Source organism: Lucilia cuprina, chromosome 4 (genome assembly GCF_022045245.1).
Source record: "Lucilia cuprina isolate Lc7/37 chromosome 4, ASM2204524v1, whole genome shotgun sequence".
In the NCBI taxonomy this organism is placed as follows: domain Eukaryota; kingdom Metazoa; phylum Arthropoda; class Insecta; order Diptera; family Calliphoridae; genus Lucilia; species Lucilia cuprina.
Window position 1 is genome coordinate 39,199,904 of NC_060952.1, and position 20,960 is coordinate 39,220,863.

The 20,960-nt window shown below is 33.3% G+C and overlaps 1 protein-coding gene across 1 annotated transcript in view; it reads right to left on the reverse strand.

Annotated features, from left to right (window-relative positions):
* Positions 1–6,100: 6,100 nt before the first annotated feature.
* The window catches only part of LOC111690675 (mucin-5AC-like), a 129,317-nt gene continuing 114,457 nt past the window's right edge, over positions 6,101–20,960 (reverse strand). Inside the window, exons 2-7 of the mRNA XM_023453205.2 lie at positions 19,221–19,378; positions 18,608–18,889; positions 11,366–18,516; positions 10,725–10,823; positions 10,526–10,664; positions 6,101–10,416 (exon numbers count right to left, since the gene is read on the reverse strand). Of these exons, the coding sequence (XP_023308973.2) occupies positions 7,441–10,416; positions 10,526–10,664; positions 10,725–10,823; positions 11,366–18,516; positions 18,608–18,889; positions 19,221–19,378 (10,805 nt within the window). The 3' untranslated portion in view covers positions 6,101–7,440. The remainder of the gene's footprint in view (positions 10,417–10,525; positions 10,665–10,724; positions 10,824–11,365; positions 18,517–18,607; positions 18,890–19,220; positions 19,379–20,960) is intronic.

The window sequence follows — 20,960 nt, forward strand, 5'->3', positions numbered from 1 at the left end:
TATTTAAGATCGAAACCATTTTAAAGGGGAACAATATGGATAGGAAACATGTATTAAAATCGAAACAAAATGGAATGGAGAAGAAAAATTGTTTAAAACTAGGGGAAAAAATTGAATAAAACCTAAAAAATCAACCGAAAAATTTCCCTTATAGAAACAATACAATTTTATACAAAATGTATTAGATGACACTTACCCAGAATATTTTAAAGTTAATAAAAATGCTGTTTGTTTTTTTTAATTTATCGTATATTTTCAGTTTAATTAAATACTTTTTTTGTTTTATTTTAATTTCCTCTAATGATTTCTTTTTCTTTTAATACAACAACGACACTTTTTTTATTGTTTATTTTGAATAATTAAAAATACGTTATATTTTTGTTGAATTTAAAGTGTGCGTGTGTTTGTGTATTCTTGATTATTAAATTAAGTCATATGTTTTGTTTACCTTACTCCTCTTCTTCCTCTATTACTTTCATTTATAAATTTTACTTTTTATTATAAATTAAATTTGCTTTTCAGATTTTCAGTTGTTTTTAAGACTAAATATACATTAAAATTTAATGTTTTCCTATGTTAATTATTTTAATTTTAATTATAATTTAATTATTAAATTTTCTTTAGAAAACACGATGTTTAAGATTTTCGTTAATGAAATTTTTTATAGTCTATTATAAGGTCAATATGTTTAAATTTTTTATTTTACATTAAATTTAGTTTAATAATATTGTTTTGTTGTTGATTTTTTTATAAATATTATTATGATACTCTTTTGTTTTGTTTGGAATATTCAATTAAATTTATTTAGACAAAGATTAATTTTGTTATGAACTTACTTTTGTTTAATCAATTAAAAAGTATTTTATTTTTTTATAATTATTTTACACACATTAATGAGTATTTATTATTGTTTTTTATTAAAAAAAAAGTAATTTATTAATTATTATATTTATCATTATGCTACAAAATTTTGTTACGTACGTATTTTAATGCAATTTCTTTTTTAAGTTTTACAACTTCCAATTTATTTAGTATTTTATTTACTTAATTATACATATGTTTGTAATGTGTTGTATTATTTACAGCTCATGTTTGTTTTTAGTTTGATAAACTAATTTTTATAAGACTTTGTTATTTAATACATTTGGGGGTTTTGTCGTTTTAATAGACTAAACAATTGGTTATTCTTTGATATATTTTTCTTTTAAATTTTGCAAAATAGTCATGTTTTAAAGTATTTGCTTTTTTTCGTTTGAATTATTCAGAATTTGAAAGTAAAACGTTTATTTATTTGCTAAATATACAAAAGTCATGGTTTCTTGATCAAAATTTTATATTTTCCTTCACTTTAATACCACGAAGCTTATTATAATAAAATTTTTTAAAAGACGTATGGACACTAGGGTATCTATGGTTCTATCCTTAGAATATTTGTTGAAGGATTCATGTTTTTATACATTTCATGCCGAATTTATATTCTTAGTAAACGAATTATGGATGTTCATATCATTTCTTAAGGGGACTTTGTACGAGGACTAAGGTCCTTGCGAAAATGTACAGTATCATTAAGTTTCCATTTACATTTTGTTGTATCGGATAAAACTACGTATATCGTGACCCAGGACTAAGAATTATAATACTTCAAAGGGTGTCGTTTATAAATCCATTATGACATTCGCTGGGTAGAGAATCAATGGGCAAAAATCATTTAGTTCTATCTGTATTTCTAATGTGCCAGTATTACTCTTGTTTTCCGTTGCAGTTTGTCTTTACTGTTCTTACAGGCGTTGGGCTAACTCCAAGTAGGATATCCGTCCAGTGTGTCTTATATCCTTAGAGTCATCAATAATACCACAGCCTGCACAAGTCAACAATAATGCGATAATTTGCTAAAAACAGATTGTTTTCTTGTCCAGGGCTTCATCGCCTACATAAAGGATCTTTTTGACATGCCTGGGCAGAGCATTCTAGTTTGTGATGTCCAAAGTGATTTATCAGGCGACATCCCAGTAGGTGCTATTTAGTCAACATGATGTGTTCCTTGACTGAGAAAAGCTTCATTATGTTACAGGCGGGTTTCAGAGATAAAATATATACATGCAGAACGTTACAGTCCGATCCTAGGATGCTGCACATTACTCATTATGTTTTTCTAGCATATGCGTTAGCATTCTACTTTGTGATGTTAAACTGATTTATCAGGCAACATGCGAGTAGGTGATATTTAGTCAACATGGTGTGGTCTTGAAAGCTTCATTATGTTACAGGCAGGTTTTAGATCCTACGATACACGAAGTCCTTTTTGATATGCCTTGATGATAGAGTGATTTATTTGGCGACATCCCTATAGGAACTATTTAGTCAATATCATGCGTTCCTTGGCTGAGAGAAGTTTCATTATCGTGTAAGCTGGTTTCAGAGGTAAATTGTACATATGCAAAACGCTACAGTCTTAGGAGTGAATTGAACAGAGAACTTTGATTCTACTGCGCAACTTCTGAGTGTTTTCATTGGCATTGGCAGATAAAGTAAATACACTTTTAAAGGTGACCAGTCAGAATTTATGTTCCAACGACGACGACATTAAGTGATAAATACAGTCTTTATACAGTGAAATAATCATTCATGCTATTCCGGATGTTAGATTTTAGGGTTTAAATGAGATAATGAAACTGTTTCTACTATCTTAACATGATAAGTGTACAAATTTTAATGAATTATCTTGAAAATTTCGAACTACAATTTATTGTTGTCTTCTTTTGTAAAGAAGCGAACATGACATGGTGTGGACTACATCACAGCAAAAAAGAAGTGCGGAAAACGATGTAGTATTTTCATCAGAACTAGTAACTCGAAATGCTTCAAATTCGGGTGAAAACCCTATGAATTTTACATTAGCGTGTCATTGGAGGGATGTTGTTCATTTTTGACAAGCCTGAACTATATTTAATCTTAGTTTAAAAAGCAGTTAAAATCCGATATTTAGATGTCAAATATAAAATATAATGACTTTTCTACATCTCTTTTCTTATGTATCGCTATTTTAGATGTGATTAAGATGTAGTTTGTAAAGTATAACATCAATTATTTTTTGCTGGGATTAACCATAGTTGATTTTGTGGCATAAAGTAGCATACGAATCATTCTTTTAGCTGCAGATTAACGAATTATCTTTCAGTTTTGAATTCATTCTCGAATTATTCATGCATTAAATGGGTAAATTTTGAATTAATTCTTTTCATCTACAATGAAATGAACATTGAATCAACTGAAATGAAATCGTTTCTATTTCAAAATAAATTTTTCAAATTTCCCAGGAAAAATTTTAGAACTTGTTCTAAAAATCACTAGTTCTATAACGAGTGAAAACAGAACCACTTCAGATTCTTAAAAAACAGCCTTGGAACTAGTAGTGTCGCGATTACTTTTGGAACCTGTTCCTTAGAATATTGTTGTGGTTCTTAAAAACGTCTAAATAGTTTTCAAGGAACTAGTTTTTTAAATTATTAAATTTATTAATTTATTAAATTGCTACTGCACTAGTTCAATGGAACTCATACTAGTTCCAAAACAACTTCTTGGAATCAATTGAAAAAAAAAAATGTTAAAAAATTAAAAATTTATAAACTTAGAAAACGCGTTTAAATGTATATTTTTGCATTCCACTGATCTACAAGATATTAAAGAGCTCTCTAATTCTATAGTACCTAGCACGAGTTTCGAGGTTGACAAATTCATACAATTATTGATTAAAGAACTAGTTCCAGAAGCGTTCCAAAGAATGAGTGTCGACATACGCTTCCTCAGAACCAGTTCCGAAGGAGACAATTTCGAAGAAAAATCATTGATCACAACGCCAAATTAGAACGAGTTCAGGCTAGAACTAGTTGTAGAACTAATACAATTTTTCCTGGGTTACTATTAAATTCATTTGAATTATCTGATATATATTTATGAAACACCATTGTGTTTTGGTAATAGAAATTTTGCTTTCTTATTCCACCCAGGATCTGCTCCTGAATTTCAATGAATTGCAATTCATTTCAATATGAATTCAAAAGAATTGGGAATGTATTGCAATTCACTTTAACAACTTAATTTCAATGGGAAACGAATAGCAACTTATTTTACAGTTTTATTTCAACTTAAAACGAATAAAAATTCATTTCTGTATAATTCGTTTGAGTTGATTCAAATTTCAATCAAATCTTATTTGTTGAGAAAAGAATTTATCAAAAAATGATTCATTTACAGTTCTGAATTGCATAAAGGACAGAAATTTGAAAAAGCTCGTGTTTAGCATTTAAGAAAAGGTTAAAATTACGAAATCCATTCACAATTCTGAAAGCAAATTCTATCGAGGGTTAATTTCTTAAAAAACAAATAATGTTTCCAACTCTTTATAAGACTTAAAAACAGGGAATTGTAAATATTACATAAACTATTTGTATATATTAATTTCATTTGTTGAAATTTTTATTAATTGATTTATTAAAACGCACACAAAATATAAATGTACTATTATATTAAGAGTAGTTTTTGGAGGTAAAAATTCAATTAAAATTAATAGTAGTTTTTCTCACATTTATTGTATTTTATTTTTTTTTTTTTTGCTTAAATTGTTGCGTTGTTATTTATTAAAAAAAATTAAAAACGACATTTATTAAGCTTAATAATTAATACCAATTTTAATAATTTATTAAATTTACTACATTTAGTTTAATATTTTCTTGGCAACCGTTACATTTAGGCCCTTATACTTAAACAACAACTGCTTTAGTCGCTGTAAACTCTATTAAACGATACAAGTTTACAGCGTAAAGAAGATGAGGATGTAGATTTTTGTATGGTTACAACCAATTCGTTGGTAAGGAAATTAAAGCGTGTTTTGGTTTAGTTTGTTTTATATGTATGTGTTTAAAGTTTTGTTTGTGGTATTTTCTAGTTTGTATATTGCTTATATTTAAAATAATTTTAAGGAATTTTTTTGTTTTTAAATCCCATACTTGCTTGGTTAAATTTTGTTGATTTTTTAAAAATGGGAAATACTAAAAGAAAGTTTATAAAGTGAAAGTATTTGCTTACTTTTGTTGAATTAAGAAGTCAGTTGTTTTTAACTTAAAGTAAAAAAATTAAGTTAAAATTAAACTAAAGTTTTAAACTTTGTTCAAAAAAAATCTAAACAATTTTAGCTAAATTTGTAAGTTTTAAATTTTTAACAATTTTAAATTGTCAAATAAAAAAAATTCTACTAAAAAAAGAGACTTAAATGTTTTAAAAGCATTAATTACTAAGAAAATACACACACAAACACTATATTTGAAAAATATAAAAAAGGGAGAAAATAATAATAAAAAACAATTAATTTAATAAATTAATTTATTATTTAATTAAAAAAAAACCAAATAAAAAAAATAAATAAAACAACATTTTTTGTTAAATAAATATTTACAAAATCATATCAATTATATATTTACCATTTTAAAATTAAAATAAAAGTCTTAAATTTTTCTTTATAATTAAAATTATAACTATTTTAACAAAAACACTTTTGTCAAGAGTTTTTGTTTAAAAAATTTTTTAAACTAATATTTTTTACAAACACCTTTTATTTCATTTGTTGTTACATTTTACTAAAAATTTTCTATTTGTTTTGCTTTATTTTGTCCTTAAATTTAAAACTAAATTTTCTTTGACACATTAAGTTTTTAATTAATTTTAATATTTTGTTTGTTTGTTTTTAGTTTCGCTTGTACAATACTGTTGTATGTTCTATGGTGTCGTTAATTTATTTTCTTTTATTGTTTATTTTATATAAACAACACTTTTTTGTATATTATTAAAATAATTAAACTAATAAACAAATAAAAACGAAAATTAAAAAAAAATTAATAATATAAATTATGAATTTTAGCTAAAAATTATATACACAATAGGGTTGTTTGTTGTTCTTAAATTTTAACAAAAAAAAAAATTAAAAAAAAAATATATAAATTTATATTAAAATTTTAATTTTATTTATAAATTAAATGCCTTAGGGTTGAAATTTAATATTTTTATTTAAATAATAAATCAAACATAGTGTTTGTGTTAGTTTTTAACTTCATGTGAACATTTTTATAATGGGAGGTTTTAAAGCAGTGAGGGTAGGGATGTATTATGGCATTTGAAATTTAAACAATTAGAATTTTTTATTAGTTTGTAAACTTTTACATGCAATTTTATATAAACAATTTTTTTTCTACAATTACGCAGACCAACAGAATTTGAACTTTTTAAAGATAGTGACAATAACTCTGCTCTGAGAATTTCTCCGTATCATCAGGTTTTCTTGATATAGTGTCGACTTTAAAATAAAGCTTTAAATCCACTTATATCTCCTCTTCTATTGGAATCTGATTTTAGAATTTAACTCTTCTACATACCGTGTGCTAGGTTAGGTTTGGGGCAGATCTTAAACGTTATAACAGCGCAAATACAATATTATATACATACAAAGTTTTGCTATCTGAAAGTCTAATCTGTTTACTTTAAAAGAAAGTGTTTAATTCCCTTTTTCGAATCTTTTTTTAGAATTTATTCAACTAATCAGATTTTCTAGATATCCTGTCATAAAGCTAAAAAAAGCAAATTTCTTCTTTCGAAGAAGAAAGAAGACCGAGATCAAATAAAGTTATTTTAAAGTAGGCAGTTTAAACTTTCACACGGTAGGTATCGAAATCTCGAAAACCTGATGTGATATATAAATTCTGAAGCTAGAAATTAATTAAAATTAATTAGTCTGATTAGTCCCGATTACTTTTAACTAAATTATGAAAAACTGAGTGATCACACAATAAAGGGATAAATCTTTACGAATTTATTTATAAGCTGGGACATTTTCTTTAATTTTTCAATAACATATTTCTCAAAAACGAAATATGAGATATATTTTTTCTAAAATCAACGCTGCACTTTTTTTTAAACTAAATACAAAATTCATTGGTTGCTTAAAATTTCAAAATACCATACGAAGAACATTTAAGGCTCTTTGTTTACAAAAGAGAAAAAAAAACAATCTTAATGGCTGTAGTAGTAAATCGATTATAAAACACAACAGAAAAAACCAATAAAATTATACATAGAACATGTACATAGTTACCTTGTATTCTTTTCTCTACCTCTGTATAAATTAATATATTTCTAAACAGCCAATGGTGGTATAATATGTGTTATGAGGTCTCATAATGCTGCTGAATTGAATTCTAATATTAAACTATTACCGGAGCCAATGCCATTTGTTGCAGTCGTAGAAAGCTGAAGATGATTGTGATTACTATTAAGAAGACCTGATTGTGGTTGCTGCTGTAAAGTTCCGGTTGATGAGGAATTGGCCTGTGTTGATGATGTTCCAACATGTTGCTGTTGTTGATTTTGTGTCTGATTTGTTGGTTGTTGGTGTCAAGAAGTCATTATGGACTTAACTGCTTCATCCATGCCACCGACAACACAATTAAAATCATTTAATTGTTGCTGTTGTTGGGTATGATTTACGGAAATATTATTGCCACCAGTGGCATTTCTATGATGATGATTATTATTCATGTTTGAATCGTTTGTCTGTCCAACAGAGTTTGTTGTTGCAGCAACATGACCATGATGCTGTTGCTGCAAGTTGTTGTGGTGTAGACCAGAATGATTCATTATTTGAGAATGAGGTGCATTAGCCGAAGTATCCATAAGTAATGGTGTTTCTGTTGAGGAATTTCCCATTAAACAGTCACCCAATTCATCGACTAATTGTCGACGTTTCGTAGACTCTTGACATGAGACGGCATTATTCGCAGCACTTTGGTTATCATTGAGTATGGTATCGCCTAGAAATGAGCCCATTGAATGATCTAAGGAGAAAGATAATGAATCTGCTTCGGAACTTTGCAGATTTAATATGCTATCGATGGCATTTTGTACATGGCGGGTTATATCATCATCAAATTCTCCAGCACCTGCATGATGATGACCGTGAATGTTACCCTGTTGTTGATGGTTCATCTGCATCATGTGGTTGTTAAGCATTTGCTGCTGTTGTGCAGTCATATTTTGCTGATGAGCCAGATTCATGAAATGTTGTGTTTGCTGCTGTTGATTGTTATCCATGTGATTGTTGTAGGAAGCAAAATTCTGATGGCCCATCATGTGTGCGAAACCATTCGTTTGCGAGGGATTCTCTTGGGCATTGTTATCGACACCTAAACCATCATGTAGAGATAATAAAGCAGCATCCATTAATTCCTGAGCATGTGAGGTATCATTTGGCACTAAGTTATGATGATGATGATGATGGGTCTGAGACTGTTGTTGCATGCCTAATGGCGATGAAGACGAGGCCGAAGAATCATTAAGACCTCCATTGTTCATGGAACCATCACACATTTTCTTTTGGGGACTTTCTTCATCCTGTGAAACATGTTGCTGCCTCTGTTCCCTTTGCTGCTGCACATGTTCTACATTTTCATCAACAATATGACCATTCCATTGACGCTTTCTTGAAGCCATACAATCATTGACCGAAGAATTGTTATTACTGCTGTTGCTAGTGAGGAAATCTGGAAATTGAGCTTCCATATTTTGCATCCATCGAGGATTATTGGCCGATCCCAGTTGTATGTGATGTGGCATGCTATTATTGGTGGCATTCATAAAGTTGGTAGAATGTTGTTGGTTAGCTGTCATAAAGGAATTGTCACCAAAATCTGTAGCCCAGTTTGATTTCTCCTTGACAGCACAGGGATTATTTGAGGGAGATTTATTTGATTCACCAAAAATAGATTCCAAACCAGATTCGATATCATCAGGCGAATCTGAACGTTCTTTATTACCGCCTGTTAAATGCACCGGAGATTCTCCGAACATGGCTTCTAATCTGGTTTCTACATCCTTCTGAACCTCGCTATCTTCAGATCCACTAAAGAATTCATTTAAATCAGCAGCTTGTTGATTTTCCTCATGTGTTGCAAGAGGTAAAGATGGCTGTTGATTTTGCCGGCTACAACTACTAGTGGCCAATGTTGTATTGCAATTGGTGGCAGCTACATTAGATGGAACTTGATTATTACATTGATTTTCCATATTTTTGTTAATACAACCATTGGGAAACAAATCATTAGAAGTTGCATTCGATAAGAAATCTAGAGTTTTTGCTAAGGGTTCTGTTGTAATTTGAGGTGCTGAGTTATTAGTGCTAGTTTCATTATTTTTACTATTAACAGTGGTGCTCACGGAATTCATCAAATTTAATTCTTTTTGTATGCACAACCAGTCGTCTTCTTGTTGTTTTGATGTCTGATTTACAGGCATATGATGTGAAAAATCAAAATTATTTGTAACAACTTCTGATTGTGCCGTTGCGTTAGTTGTGGAAAGAGTTTGTTGGAAATTATGGCTATTTGTTATACTTGCTGCTACATGAACATTATGCTCAAATGTATGACTAATTTTAGCTTGTTTAGCTGACTTAGCACTGTGCTGTTTAGCAGCAGAAGTGTTGGTATTCGAGCTAGTCATCGAATCTGTGGCAGCTGTTGTAGTGGTTGTTGCAGCTGTAGCAGTTGTACTGGCTGTTTGTGCAGGTTCTTTTGGTTCCTGTTTTTTCATGATGAAACTTGGAGTGATTTCCGATTCAATATCAAAATTTTCAAAACTATCTTTTTCTTCTTTCTTTAGTTCTACATTTGGAGTACTAGGGACTGCGGTTGCAGCAGCTGGTGCTGCTGGTTGTTGCTTTTTGACTACACCATTAAAGGCATGATTTACTGGTTTGTTTATATTCACCGAAGCACTGGCCAAATGATTATAATAACTATTAGAACTTTTGCTTTCCAAATAAGATTGTTTCCATTGTGTAGATATTTCCTCTTTTTTGGGTTCTTTCACCTCAACAGTTTGCTTTTTTATAGAACTATTATCAACAGATGTTTGCTTTAATAAATCAAATGAATCCATAGAACTACACGAACTTTTTACACCACTTGAAGAGGTTAGAGAATTATCGCATGGTTCTCCTTTAATTTCATTATTAATAGAATCCAATGAGACAGAGGACGATTGTAAATTATTACAGAAATTCGAATTGCTATTATTATTCGAATTTTCTTCTAAATTATGCTTAATATCTAGCTGTTCGATTTTAACCTCATTTTTGATCTGATCAAAAATACTCGGTGTTGAAGGACAGGGTGAAGCTTGCGATGTATTGGTGACAGCAAAATTTTCTATATCTTTTAGAGTTTCTTTCTTATCTTCCTGTGGTTGCTGTTGCTGTAATAATTCATATTGTAAAATGTCTTTTTCTAATTGTTTGGAATCTTCAATTTCCTGTTTTAAATCTTCAATCATTAATGTCTCCATTTGACATATTTCTGAGGTACGATGTTGTAGCTAAAGTTAAAAAGTAGATAAAGATAAAAATACATATTAACAAAACCAATTTATTTTAAAATTGTTTAACTCTTAAGAATAAATATTTTTTGTCAATTACTCTTCTCACCATTGATTCTTGTAATAATATTTGCTGAAATTTGCCTGATAAATGACGAAATTTATCTTGAAACCTTATGGCGGTCTTTTCAAATTCTTCTTCCTCTTCACTGGGTATATCTTCATCGGGTTGATACATACAATGATATCTGTAAATAGATTTTAATTAATTTCGAAATTGTGATGTTTTTAATAAAATCTATATTTACCTTATTAAACGTTTTACTGCCTCTTCCTTATTTTCAAACGGACTCTTGTAGTCGGGATTTAAATAGCTTTGTTGATCAACTTCTAATTGCCGTAGAATTCTAAAGTTTGTAAATGGAAAATTTTCAATATTAAATCATGTTCATAAAGTTTTTCGTATTAAATTGCATAAGATGATGATGATATTTTTTTTAATTTTGTTTACCAATATATATTTTTAAGTTGTGATACTTTTATCTACTAGTCAAAGGTTAATATTTTAAAAGTTTAATTTAGAAAGATACGTATTAATTAGTATTACTTCCTGTTTTTACGTTTTTTGAGTTATGGCCACTTGGTAGCAAATATTAGAGCTAAAGCCTACTTCAAAAGAACCAGTCACATATATAACCAGTTCTGTTATCAAAAGGAAAAGAAACCTCCTGAGGAAATGAAAGATAATGACTTGAATATAAAAGGATTTTTTTGATCTACTTGTCCCTTAGTAAGTTAATTTGTTAATATTGATCTTATTACGTCACTAATTTTTATAAACAAATCTAACTAAACTGATGATGATGAGTTTTGTTAATGGATTTAGGAAAAAAGTAATCTCTTTATGTTTTGTTAGAAATTAAAGGATTAATATCAACCAACTACTCACAAAGAAAGACGAGCAAGTTTTGCTTTGGGTGAAATTTGTTCCTCTGTTTTAACAACAGTTTGATTCTGTGCAATTTGGTTACCGACAATATTAACATTAACGCCACCATTAAATAATGTATTCTGCTGGACAACAAGTTGATTATTCAATGGATGACCACTCGAAGATGAGGGTGCCAATGTTAGCATGGGATTAACAGAGCCTGCATTTGTCATAGCAGCAGTAGATGTGGGTACTAGAATCGAAGGAGCCGCAGTAACTGTAGCAGCAGTTGTTGTCAGTGTTGATGATGTAGCAGCGGTGGCGGTTATTAATTGAGGCATAGCGGAGACCACCGTATTCATGGAAGATGATGATGACGATGCAACAGCTACTTGTTGTAGGGTAGATGTGGTCACTGAAGCTATAGCACCGGTAATAATGGGCACGTAAGTCTTTTGGTTTCCTATTGTAACAGCAAATGTTGGTGCGGATTGTAATGATGAGGGTTGGAATTGTATTTGTGTTTGCTGTTGTGGTAAAGTTGTTTGTTGTTGACTTAGTGCTGTTAGCTGAGGTATTGTTGTTAATGATGTTGTTGGTGCTGTTGCTGCTGCTATAGTCACAACTGCACTACTAGTTGTTGCTGTAGATGTAGGGAATATTAGCGGTGGTGGTCCTTGTTGAAATCCTGGCATATTACTTAAGTTGGCATTAAAACTTGCAAAATTATTGGAGGGTTTTATATTGGAATTCTGTAATTTCTGTTGCTGTTGTTGCTGCTGCTGTTGCATTAGTTGTTGCTGTTGCATTTGTAAATGTTGTGTGAAATGCTTTTGCTGTAATACTGCTGGCATGTTAGCGATATTGATCATATGTGGAGGTGGCAGTGAAGGATATGGTAAAGAGGGCAATGATGGTGTTGTCGTTAAAGACGACAATTGCGGCAATTGTAAGTTTAATGTGGGTGTATTTACCATATTAGTGGTGGCAGTTGATAAGTTATTACTATTACCACCACCATTATTTTGGGGTTGTTGTACAATTATTTGTTGTTGTTGGTTTAATTTCTGCTTGTTTGTAATTTTGCTGTTAATACCACTATTGCCAGCAGCAGTTGAAGTTACAGTTGCAATTGTTGATGTTGATGTAGGTAGATTATTATTCGTATTGTTAGTATTTATGTTGTTGATATTCAAAGTAACTTGCTGTTTTGTTTGCTTTGCTTGCTTATTTTGTTGCTGATGTTGTATGGGATAAATGTGAATCTTTTGTGTGGGCTGCTGCTGTTGTTGTTGCTGTATATTACCCATTGTTGAATTCATTGTATTTCCCGCCACATTTGAGTTACCACTCATTGTTGAATGATTATTTGGCAGTACAATATTGGCCGGTATATTGACGGCATTCACTTTTCCACTGTCGTTGGTAAAATTGTTGGATTGCATTAACGGAAAATTATTGGCGGCATTTGCAGCATTGTTGGCGTTTGTTATGAAAGGTTCGGGAGTGGGTATTTCTTTACCGGCTGCCAGTATACGTTGTTGTTCCATGAAAAGTCTTTGCAATGCGGTGTTGATTTCCATATCGTTCATTGGTTTGTTAAAAGCGGCCACAACATTAGGATCCAAATCGACCGGTAAAGGCATAGAACTGAGTAAGTTTTTGTGCTGCAGCTTGACGGTCAAATATTGTATTTGCATTTGAACCTGTCTGAACATTTGTTGTTGTTGAGGTGTTAGTTGTATAGTTTGGACTCTTGAAACCGTGTGTTGAGGCTGATTGTTGCCAGTAGTTGATGAATTATTCGGAAGACCGTTGTTAAGATTTTGCATTGATTGATTTGTATTGAGACTAGTTGTTGTATTAGTGGTAGTAGTGCTGTTATTTGTTCCTCCTGTAAAGTTCAGACTGAAATTGGTTTGTGAACGTCCTTGTTGAGGTTGCTGTTGTTGTTGCTGCTGAATATTATTCTGCGGTTGCTGTTGCATGGGTGCTGTAACTCCCACCAGTTTAGTGCCCGTGGATGTTTGTGTTTGAAAAGGCTGAATTGTTACCACATTAGATGTAGTAGTTGTTGTAGTAGAAGTGGTTGATGTGGATACCACTGGTTTGCCACTTGCCGTATTAGGCTGCACTATTTGCACTGGATTGTTGTTGGGTTTTTGGGAAAGAGGATCTAGTTTTGGCATTGGTTTGACCACCGAAGCATTTTTCATTAGCGCCACATCTGCAGCAGTAGTTGTTGAAGCTTTCGGTTTTCTTACCGGCTTCTTTTTGGGAACTGCTCCTGTGCCGCCCGTGTTAGTATTGTTAATCTGTTTTGTATCCTGTTTTGCTTTCGATTGATCGATTATGGGTGCAACATTTGCAACTTGTTTAGTTGTAGTTGATGTGTTTGTTGTAGCCGGTTGTGCCGAAGAGCTTACTGTAGTTGGATTAGATGTTGTGGTAGTAGTGGTCGTTGTTGTTGTCACCATACCTTGTGTATTCATTTGTGATGTCATGGGATACACAATTTGTTGTTTGGGCTGTTGACTACTACTACTACCACCGCCAATTGCGCCTATAGTTTGTTGTTGCTGCTGTTGTTGTTGCAGCTGGGGTTGTGAAGAAGAAGTCTGTTGTGATGTTACCGGATTAACATCGTTGAAATGTAATTGTCCTTGCTGCAAACATTGGGCCAATTGTTGTGCGTTTATTCCTGCTGGAGCGATTAGTAAGCGTTCAGTTGGTCCAATCGAAGCTGTAGTTTGACTAGCATTTATAGGCGTTATTTGATTATTTAAGGGATTCAAACTGAACAACTGTTGAGTGCTGGGATCGATTTTGGGCAAGGCTATATATCGTTGCTGAGACATAGTGACGTTGGGTGGTGGAATTTGCGAGTTAGCTGAATTCATATTAATGTTGGTATTAATGTTATTTAAATTACTATTAAGATTACTATTGCTTGTAGTAGTGTTGTTTCCAATCCCCTCCATAGGCTTCTGTATTTGATTGGATAAATTTTGTGTCGCCACTTGCTGTTTTGCAGCTTCCGCGTTTTGTTTGTTATTTTTCTTGTTCGATTTACTAATAGCTCCTGTTGAATTGTTAGCACTGGATGTGGGGGTTGCTGATACGCTTGTTGGTGTAAGCATTGGTTGGGGTAATGTTGGCTGTTGCTGTATGGTTGGTGGTTTTGGAGGCTCGATTTTGGTTGGCTCATTTATAATGGTAACATTGGGTAGAGCTCCCTTTAGCAAGGCCTGCAATATCAGTTGGGATTGTTGATCTTGTGGTTGATTGGGATCGTGTCTAAGTATCAATCTTTCACATTGCTCTGACACAGCCAAAGTTAGACTACCTGTTAATTGGGGTATAATTCCTGCTATAGTATTTGGCGTTCCCACAGAAATTGATACATTTCCAGATAATCCCGGCAACATGGTAGTTTGTGCTGCAGGAGGCATTAATGAAGTTTGTGTATTGTTTGGAGCATTAGGCAGCGTTGAATTAATTTGTGGGCTTGGCATTGTAAGAGTTGGTTGGGGTTGCTGTTGATTGAGAGTGCTAGTTGATGTTGTCGAAACTTGCGAAGAGTTTGAAAGCTGAGGTAATGCCACCAATTGCATTTGCCTAGGCTGTTCCTGTGTTAATGACTGCTGATTTTGAGCTGAGTTTATAGTTAGATTGTTACCAGTGTTATTGGGTTGGAAAACAATTTGCGTTTGCTGCAGCTGAGGCATTTGAGTGGTGTTGGTATTTTTATCCATTATTGGCATGATTTGAATTTTATTTTCGACGAGAGATGTCATAGGGGTCGAAATCAGTTGAGTTTGGTTGTTGGTCAATCTGTTGTCTATCTGAGAGATTTGTATATTTCCAATTTGACTTGGTACTAGAGCTGGTGTGGCCAGAGGTGTGGATATTGCACTTGTTGTGATATTAACAGCTGGAGTAACAACCGTGGATGATGTTGCAACAGTTTGTGTTGAATTCATTGAATTTCCAAGAGAACTGTTTATGGAAGTTGTAGCTACATTATTGGAATCTTTCTTATTGTTTCTTTTAGCAGCCGGTTTTCTTCTAGGCTTTACTGTAGCCGTGGTAGTGGTTGTAGTGGTAGTAGCGATTGATGATGAGGCGACCATGCTATTGTTTATGGTATTGGATGGAGCCATAGTATTGCTTATCAACTGGGGTATATTATTGGGTGCCATTGAGGAGGGTGCCGAATGCATTGGCATTGAAAAAGTTATGTTTGTGTTTAAGGGTTGTGATGTCAACATCGTTTGTTGTTGTTTCAGTTGCAAACTGCTATTGTCATTATGTTGGTTGTTCAAATGTTGTTGAGATTGTTTTTGTATCTCCTCCTGTGATGGTAGGCGAGGTATGGTTATGGAATAGGGTTGAGCTAGTGATGAAGAATTTGTCGTGGTCCCAATACCTGCTTCAGATGGATCAATTTTTATGACTATATTTGTTGTTGGTTCTTGTTGTGATGACTCCAAGGTTTCATTTGGAATATTGGATGATTGAACACCCGGTATACTTAAAGTATAGGGCAAAGTTTCGCTGGTACCATTGGGTTGTGGTATAGATATGGTAAAGTTTTGTGTTGAATTTATTGATTGGTTGGGCTGGGTTTCTTCGGTTGGACTTGTATCCATGAAATCCTCATCATCTTCATCGGTTATACCGCAAAGTTTCATAACATTGCCCAAGTCTAGTTTACCGTTGCTAGCTCTTTGTATTTGTGGCGGGGGAGGTGATGGTGAATTTTGGACCTGTGTTGTGTTATCTTGAAGATTTTGAATGCTGTGGTTCAAAGGTGGTATGTTGGTGGTGTTGGTCTGTTGTTGCATATTCATTTGCTCTTGACTTGTCGTATTAGGAACCATGTTTATCGTGTTGCTCGTTGAGGTTATAGTAGGAGCCAATACCGATGTAGTAGATGTGTTGGTATTTAGCGATTTATTAGCGGTGGTCGTTAAACTTTTATTGTTATTAGCTGTTGATGCATTTGAAGACGCACTAGCGGCTGGTGGTTTCTTTTTCCTTGGTTTAGGCTTCTTTTTCGTTTCTGGCTGAACAACCTGTGGTTGAGTTTGTGTTTGCTGCAAATTTTGATTCTGCTGTATATGCTGAACTTGCGCTAATTGATGGCCCTGCTGTTGTTGGGCCTGTTGCACTTGGTTTTGTGTTTGTTGAATCTGTTGCTGTAGTTGTTGAATTTGTGCCTGCTGCTGTTGCTGCTGGTGTTGTTGCAGCTGTATGGTAGCTGCAGCATTTAAGCTCAATTGTATTTGTGGTGGATTGTGAGTTTGTTTTTGTAGTTGCGGACTAGCGGCGGGTATATTCTGTAATACCGGTGTTGGTTGTCTTATAGGTTCGGGGGTTACTGCAACCGGACAATGGGCCGGTGATGATTGAGTTAAACTGCTCATTGCATTGGATGAATTTGAAAAGAGATCATTTGTTGCGGTGTTGTTGTTGGCGGTGGTATTATTTCCTGAATTTTGTTGATTTTGCTGCTGGCCATTATTAGCAGCATTTTGAGTTTGTGGTGGTGGCGGTGGAGTTTGAAAAGTTGCGCCGGCCGCTGCAGCTGCGGCAATTTGTTGAATATTGGCGCCACTCAGTTGATTAAGATTAATATTAAAGCCCTGCGAATTTTGCTGAAACTGAGCTGTTCCCGGCAATTGGGAAAGCAGAGTCGTAGCCCCGGAAGTTGTCAAACCATTAGGCATTTGTATTTGAGCAGTCAAACCATTACCATTTGCTGCTGCAGCGGCTGCTAATTGGAGATTTTGTATTTGAGCTGCTACACTAGGACTCAGTAAATGACCATTGATTGTAGCTGCTGTGGTGGCAAACTGTTGAGATCTTTGCTGTTGACTATTGGCGGCGGCTGCTGCAGATAGAGCGGCATGTAAGCCACTAAGTTGTGTTATGGCAGGTGACTGTGACTGAGTTTTAATTGTCTGCAAATGATTTGCCTGTTGTATCAGATTTGCCTGTGATGAAACTATAAATGTGGGCGTGGCAGCTGCCAATTGCATAGTTGCTCCGTTAGTACCTAAAATACGCAAAACCTGTTGCGGCTGTTGATGTTGCTGCAATTGAGGTTGAGCTCTGTTCTGGATAACCAGTGAGGGAGTGGCGGTCAGTTGTGGTGTGGGTGGCCGTAAAATTAGTTGTACTCCTTGTGGGGTGTTTTGCTGCACCAACACGGGCATTTGGTTGAGCAACAAGGGCTGTTGAGCGGTGGTTGTAAGACTAGCTGTGGCACCAGAAGGTAGAATTATTTGCTGTTGTTGACCCGGTTGGGCTGATTGTGAGATCTGCGTTAAGGATGGCTGAGACATATTGCTTGACGAAGTCACCGAGGCCGGAGGAGGCGTCGGATTGGGAGTTTTCGATTTCTGTTGTTGTTGTTGAGCAAAATTAATTTGGTCTACTAGTTGCTGCTGCTGTTGAATTAGTTGTTGCTGCTGCAACTGCTGAGGTTTGGGTAGAATTTGTTGGGGAGTCTTCGCTGATTTGTTGCCTACCGCCCCTGCCGCTGTAGATGTTACAATGTTCGTTGTGGGCGTAGGGTTAAATCTATGTTGCTGCAATTGTTGTTGCTGTTGCAAATGTGAATTTTGCTGTTGAGAAGTGGCAGCTGCTATTAACTGACCTTGAGGTCCTTGGATTAACTGAAAAGTCTGCTGCTGGGGACCGCCAGTACCATTGCCATTGCTGGCAATGGTAAATTGTTGTTGCAACATTTGCATGGGTGGTTGTGGTGTTGGCGGTTTAATTGATGCCGACGTTATAGCAGTACCACTGGGACTTGGTGATGGACTATCTGCTATTAAGGGACTACTAGTTTGATATTGTTGAAATTGCTGCTGTTGTTGATGTGTTTGTTGTGATTGCTGGCCTATGGGCAAAACTGTGGCACTGTTAGCAGAACCTTTTTTCGTTTGATTTTTTGGCGCACTAGCCACAGTTGTTGTCGCAAACGTATTCGGTGTATTGTTGATCGTTGTTGCATGTAATTGCCCATAGCCGCCGGCTATAGTTGTGGTGGTAGATAAGGATGGTAGGTGCGAATAGTGGCTAGAGGAACTAAATATTTGGTGATGCTGTTGTTGTTGTTGCTGTTGCTGTTGTTGTTGCTGTTGGCGCTTAGTACCCTTCTGTTAATAAAAAAATTTCAACATATTTAATTAATTATTTTAATTTGTAAATTGTGATTATTGTTGCGTTATATTATAGTTGTTAGCTTACCTTATTAAGTTGTATGTTATTGGATCCCACTAACGTAGTATTCAATTCATTTCCAGTCGTTGTTATTGTAGGTAAAGTCGTTGTTATTGTGTTTTGTGAGACACTACTAGGAAAACCCGCCACCACATTTAAGCCACCACCACCCGTTACACCAATAACACTGGTGGCAGCGGCCGGCGACTGTGACGGACTGGGCTGGAAAACCACAGTGCCTGCACTTGGACTACCATTAGTAAACTGATGTATTGACTGTCTACGTCCCGGTGTTACAGTTTTACGTTCCTAAAAGGTATTTTTTTTTTGGAATTTAAAAATAGAATTGGATTAATTTTTGCGCATTAAAGGAAAAGAATCATAGAAACATATGTAGGATTAGTAAAGATATTCCGATCGAAATGCCTTCTATTCTGTTGTTATTATTCCGATCGATTATGTTTTAGCTTCTTCAGTTTCCGATTAATGTCATTAATTCAGAAACAAATTAAAATTTAGAAAATGTTTTGAAGAAAAAAGAGTAATTACAAAAACAATTTTAAATTTAACTTTAAGAAACGAAAAGAAATCATAATTTCACTAGATCGAAATGTTATTCTTTAAAAGTAAAAATTATTACCTGCTCATGAGTACTGTTGTTTGTTAAAGGATTGCCTGTTACCAGTAGTACATCTTGTGGAAAAGGTGATAATGAGGGTGATGGTTGCAAGCGTGGACTAGCTGAGATCGATGGTGATGGGCTGGGCGTTAAAAACGGACCCGGAGGAGACAATATTCCTAAAAAAAGAGAGAAAAAATAAAAATTATTAATTAAATAGAAATTAACATTAAGCTAATTTTAATTATACATATAATAAGTATGTCTGCATATTTGTAGTAGTAAATTAAGTTTATGTTTTTTTATTGTTGAAAAATTTTAACAACATTTTTGCATAATTTATCTGTTCTAAAGACAAATAATAATTATACATGACCGTATTGTGCGAAGTGTTTTCATGACGTTTTATTTTGTAATTTTTTTATTTATTTTAAATAGGTTTCTATGGTAGAGAATACTTCAAAGTCCTTTTTGTAGATTTTTCTCTATTGTTTAAATCAAATAATAAAAAACATTACAGAGCAGTAAACATGTTCATGTTCGCACAGCAGTTATTTTTAAATAAAGCACATATAGAAAATTCAACGTCAGAGACTTGAATTTAAACACTGAAATAAATTTTAAGGGAAAATTTTAAATTTTATACCTAAATGGTCTAAGTAATAAGTTTTTGATCCAGTTAAATGAATACATTTTTCTTATACATAGTTCCGAATTAAATTAAAACTAAACACATAAATAAGTAATTTTTGCAGAATATTTTTTTATCAGTGTAAAAAACAAAACTGACTAAAAGAACTTTTTACATGCCAACATGTGCTGTATGTACTATTTCTAAAAGCTTTTAAAATTTGTTTGTCGGGACATAATTTTTGTTTTTTTTTATTTATTTCACACACAAGTAAAAATAAAAAATAAGTGGAAGTAATAGAAACGACACAAAAACCTAACTACTATTACTACCTACAACAGATGCTAGTCAACGAGGAATGTGATGAGGATGATACAACTCTGACATGTATCAGGAGTCCATGTACATTATGAGACTTGGCTAACTAGAACCATAAAATAGTAAAAACATTTCATCTGTCATTATTATTGCCAATACTATCAGAAATACTGATGGGACTGAAGACTCGGAAATTATGTTTTGATAAAGTTGTTGTAACTTTTTCGAGGTTACTTGACTGCGGATAGTTGTTGATATAGTTGAAAACTCGGAAATTATGTTTCGATAATGTTGTTGTAACTGTTTCGAGGTTACTTGACTGCAGATAGTTGTTGATATCTTTGTTGTTGAGCTAACAATCGTTGGCTTATTAGGAATCGGTTCGTGGCGATATCCAATTGTCGTGGGAACGATTTAGTAATAAAACTTATCGATTTAAGATCTGTTTAGCAGAAAGAAAATGGCTCTAGTTTTGTTTGGGCATATATTGCAATTCTTATTATTCCATCGTTCTTTTGTATCTGAACTTTTGATATATTAAAATATTTATTTAAACTACCCTAATATTTAGTAGAAAAAATGGTGTATTTGACAGATAAAAGATGGAACATGATGTTTTTTTACTATACACGTTTTATAGCTTTATATTTGAAAATTGTTTTCGATGGTGGAAGGAAAAAGAAATGGAAAATTTTTATGGTTTTAAAGGAAATGTAATAATACAGGGAACTTAAACAGATATTTAAAAGTTTTGAAACATTAAACCAAAATATAGTTGAACAAAAAGTTTTTAGATGAACACAAACAATTAA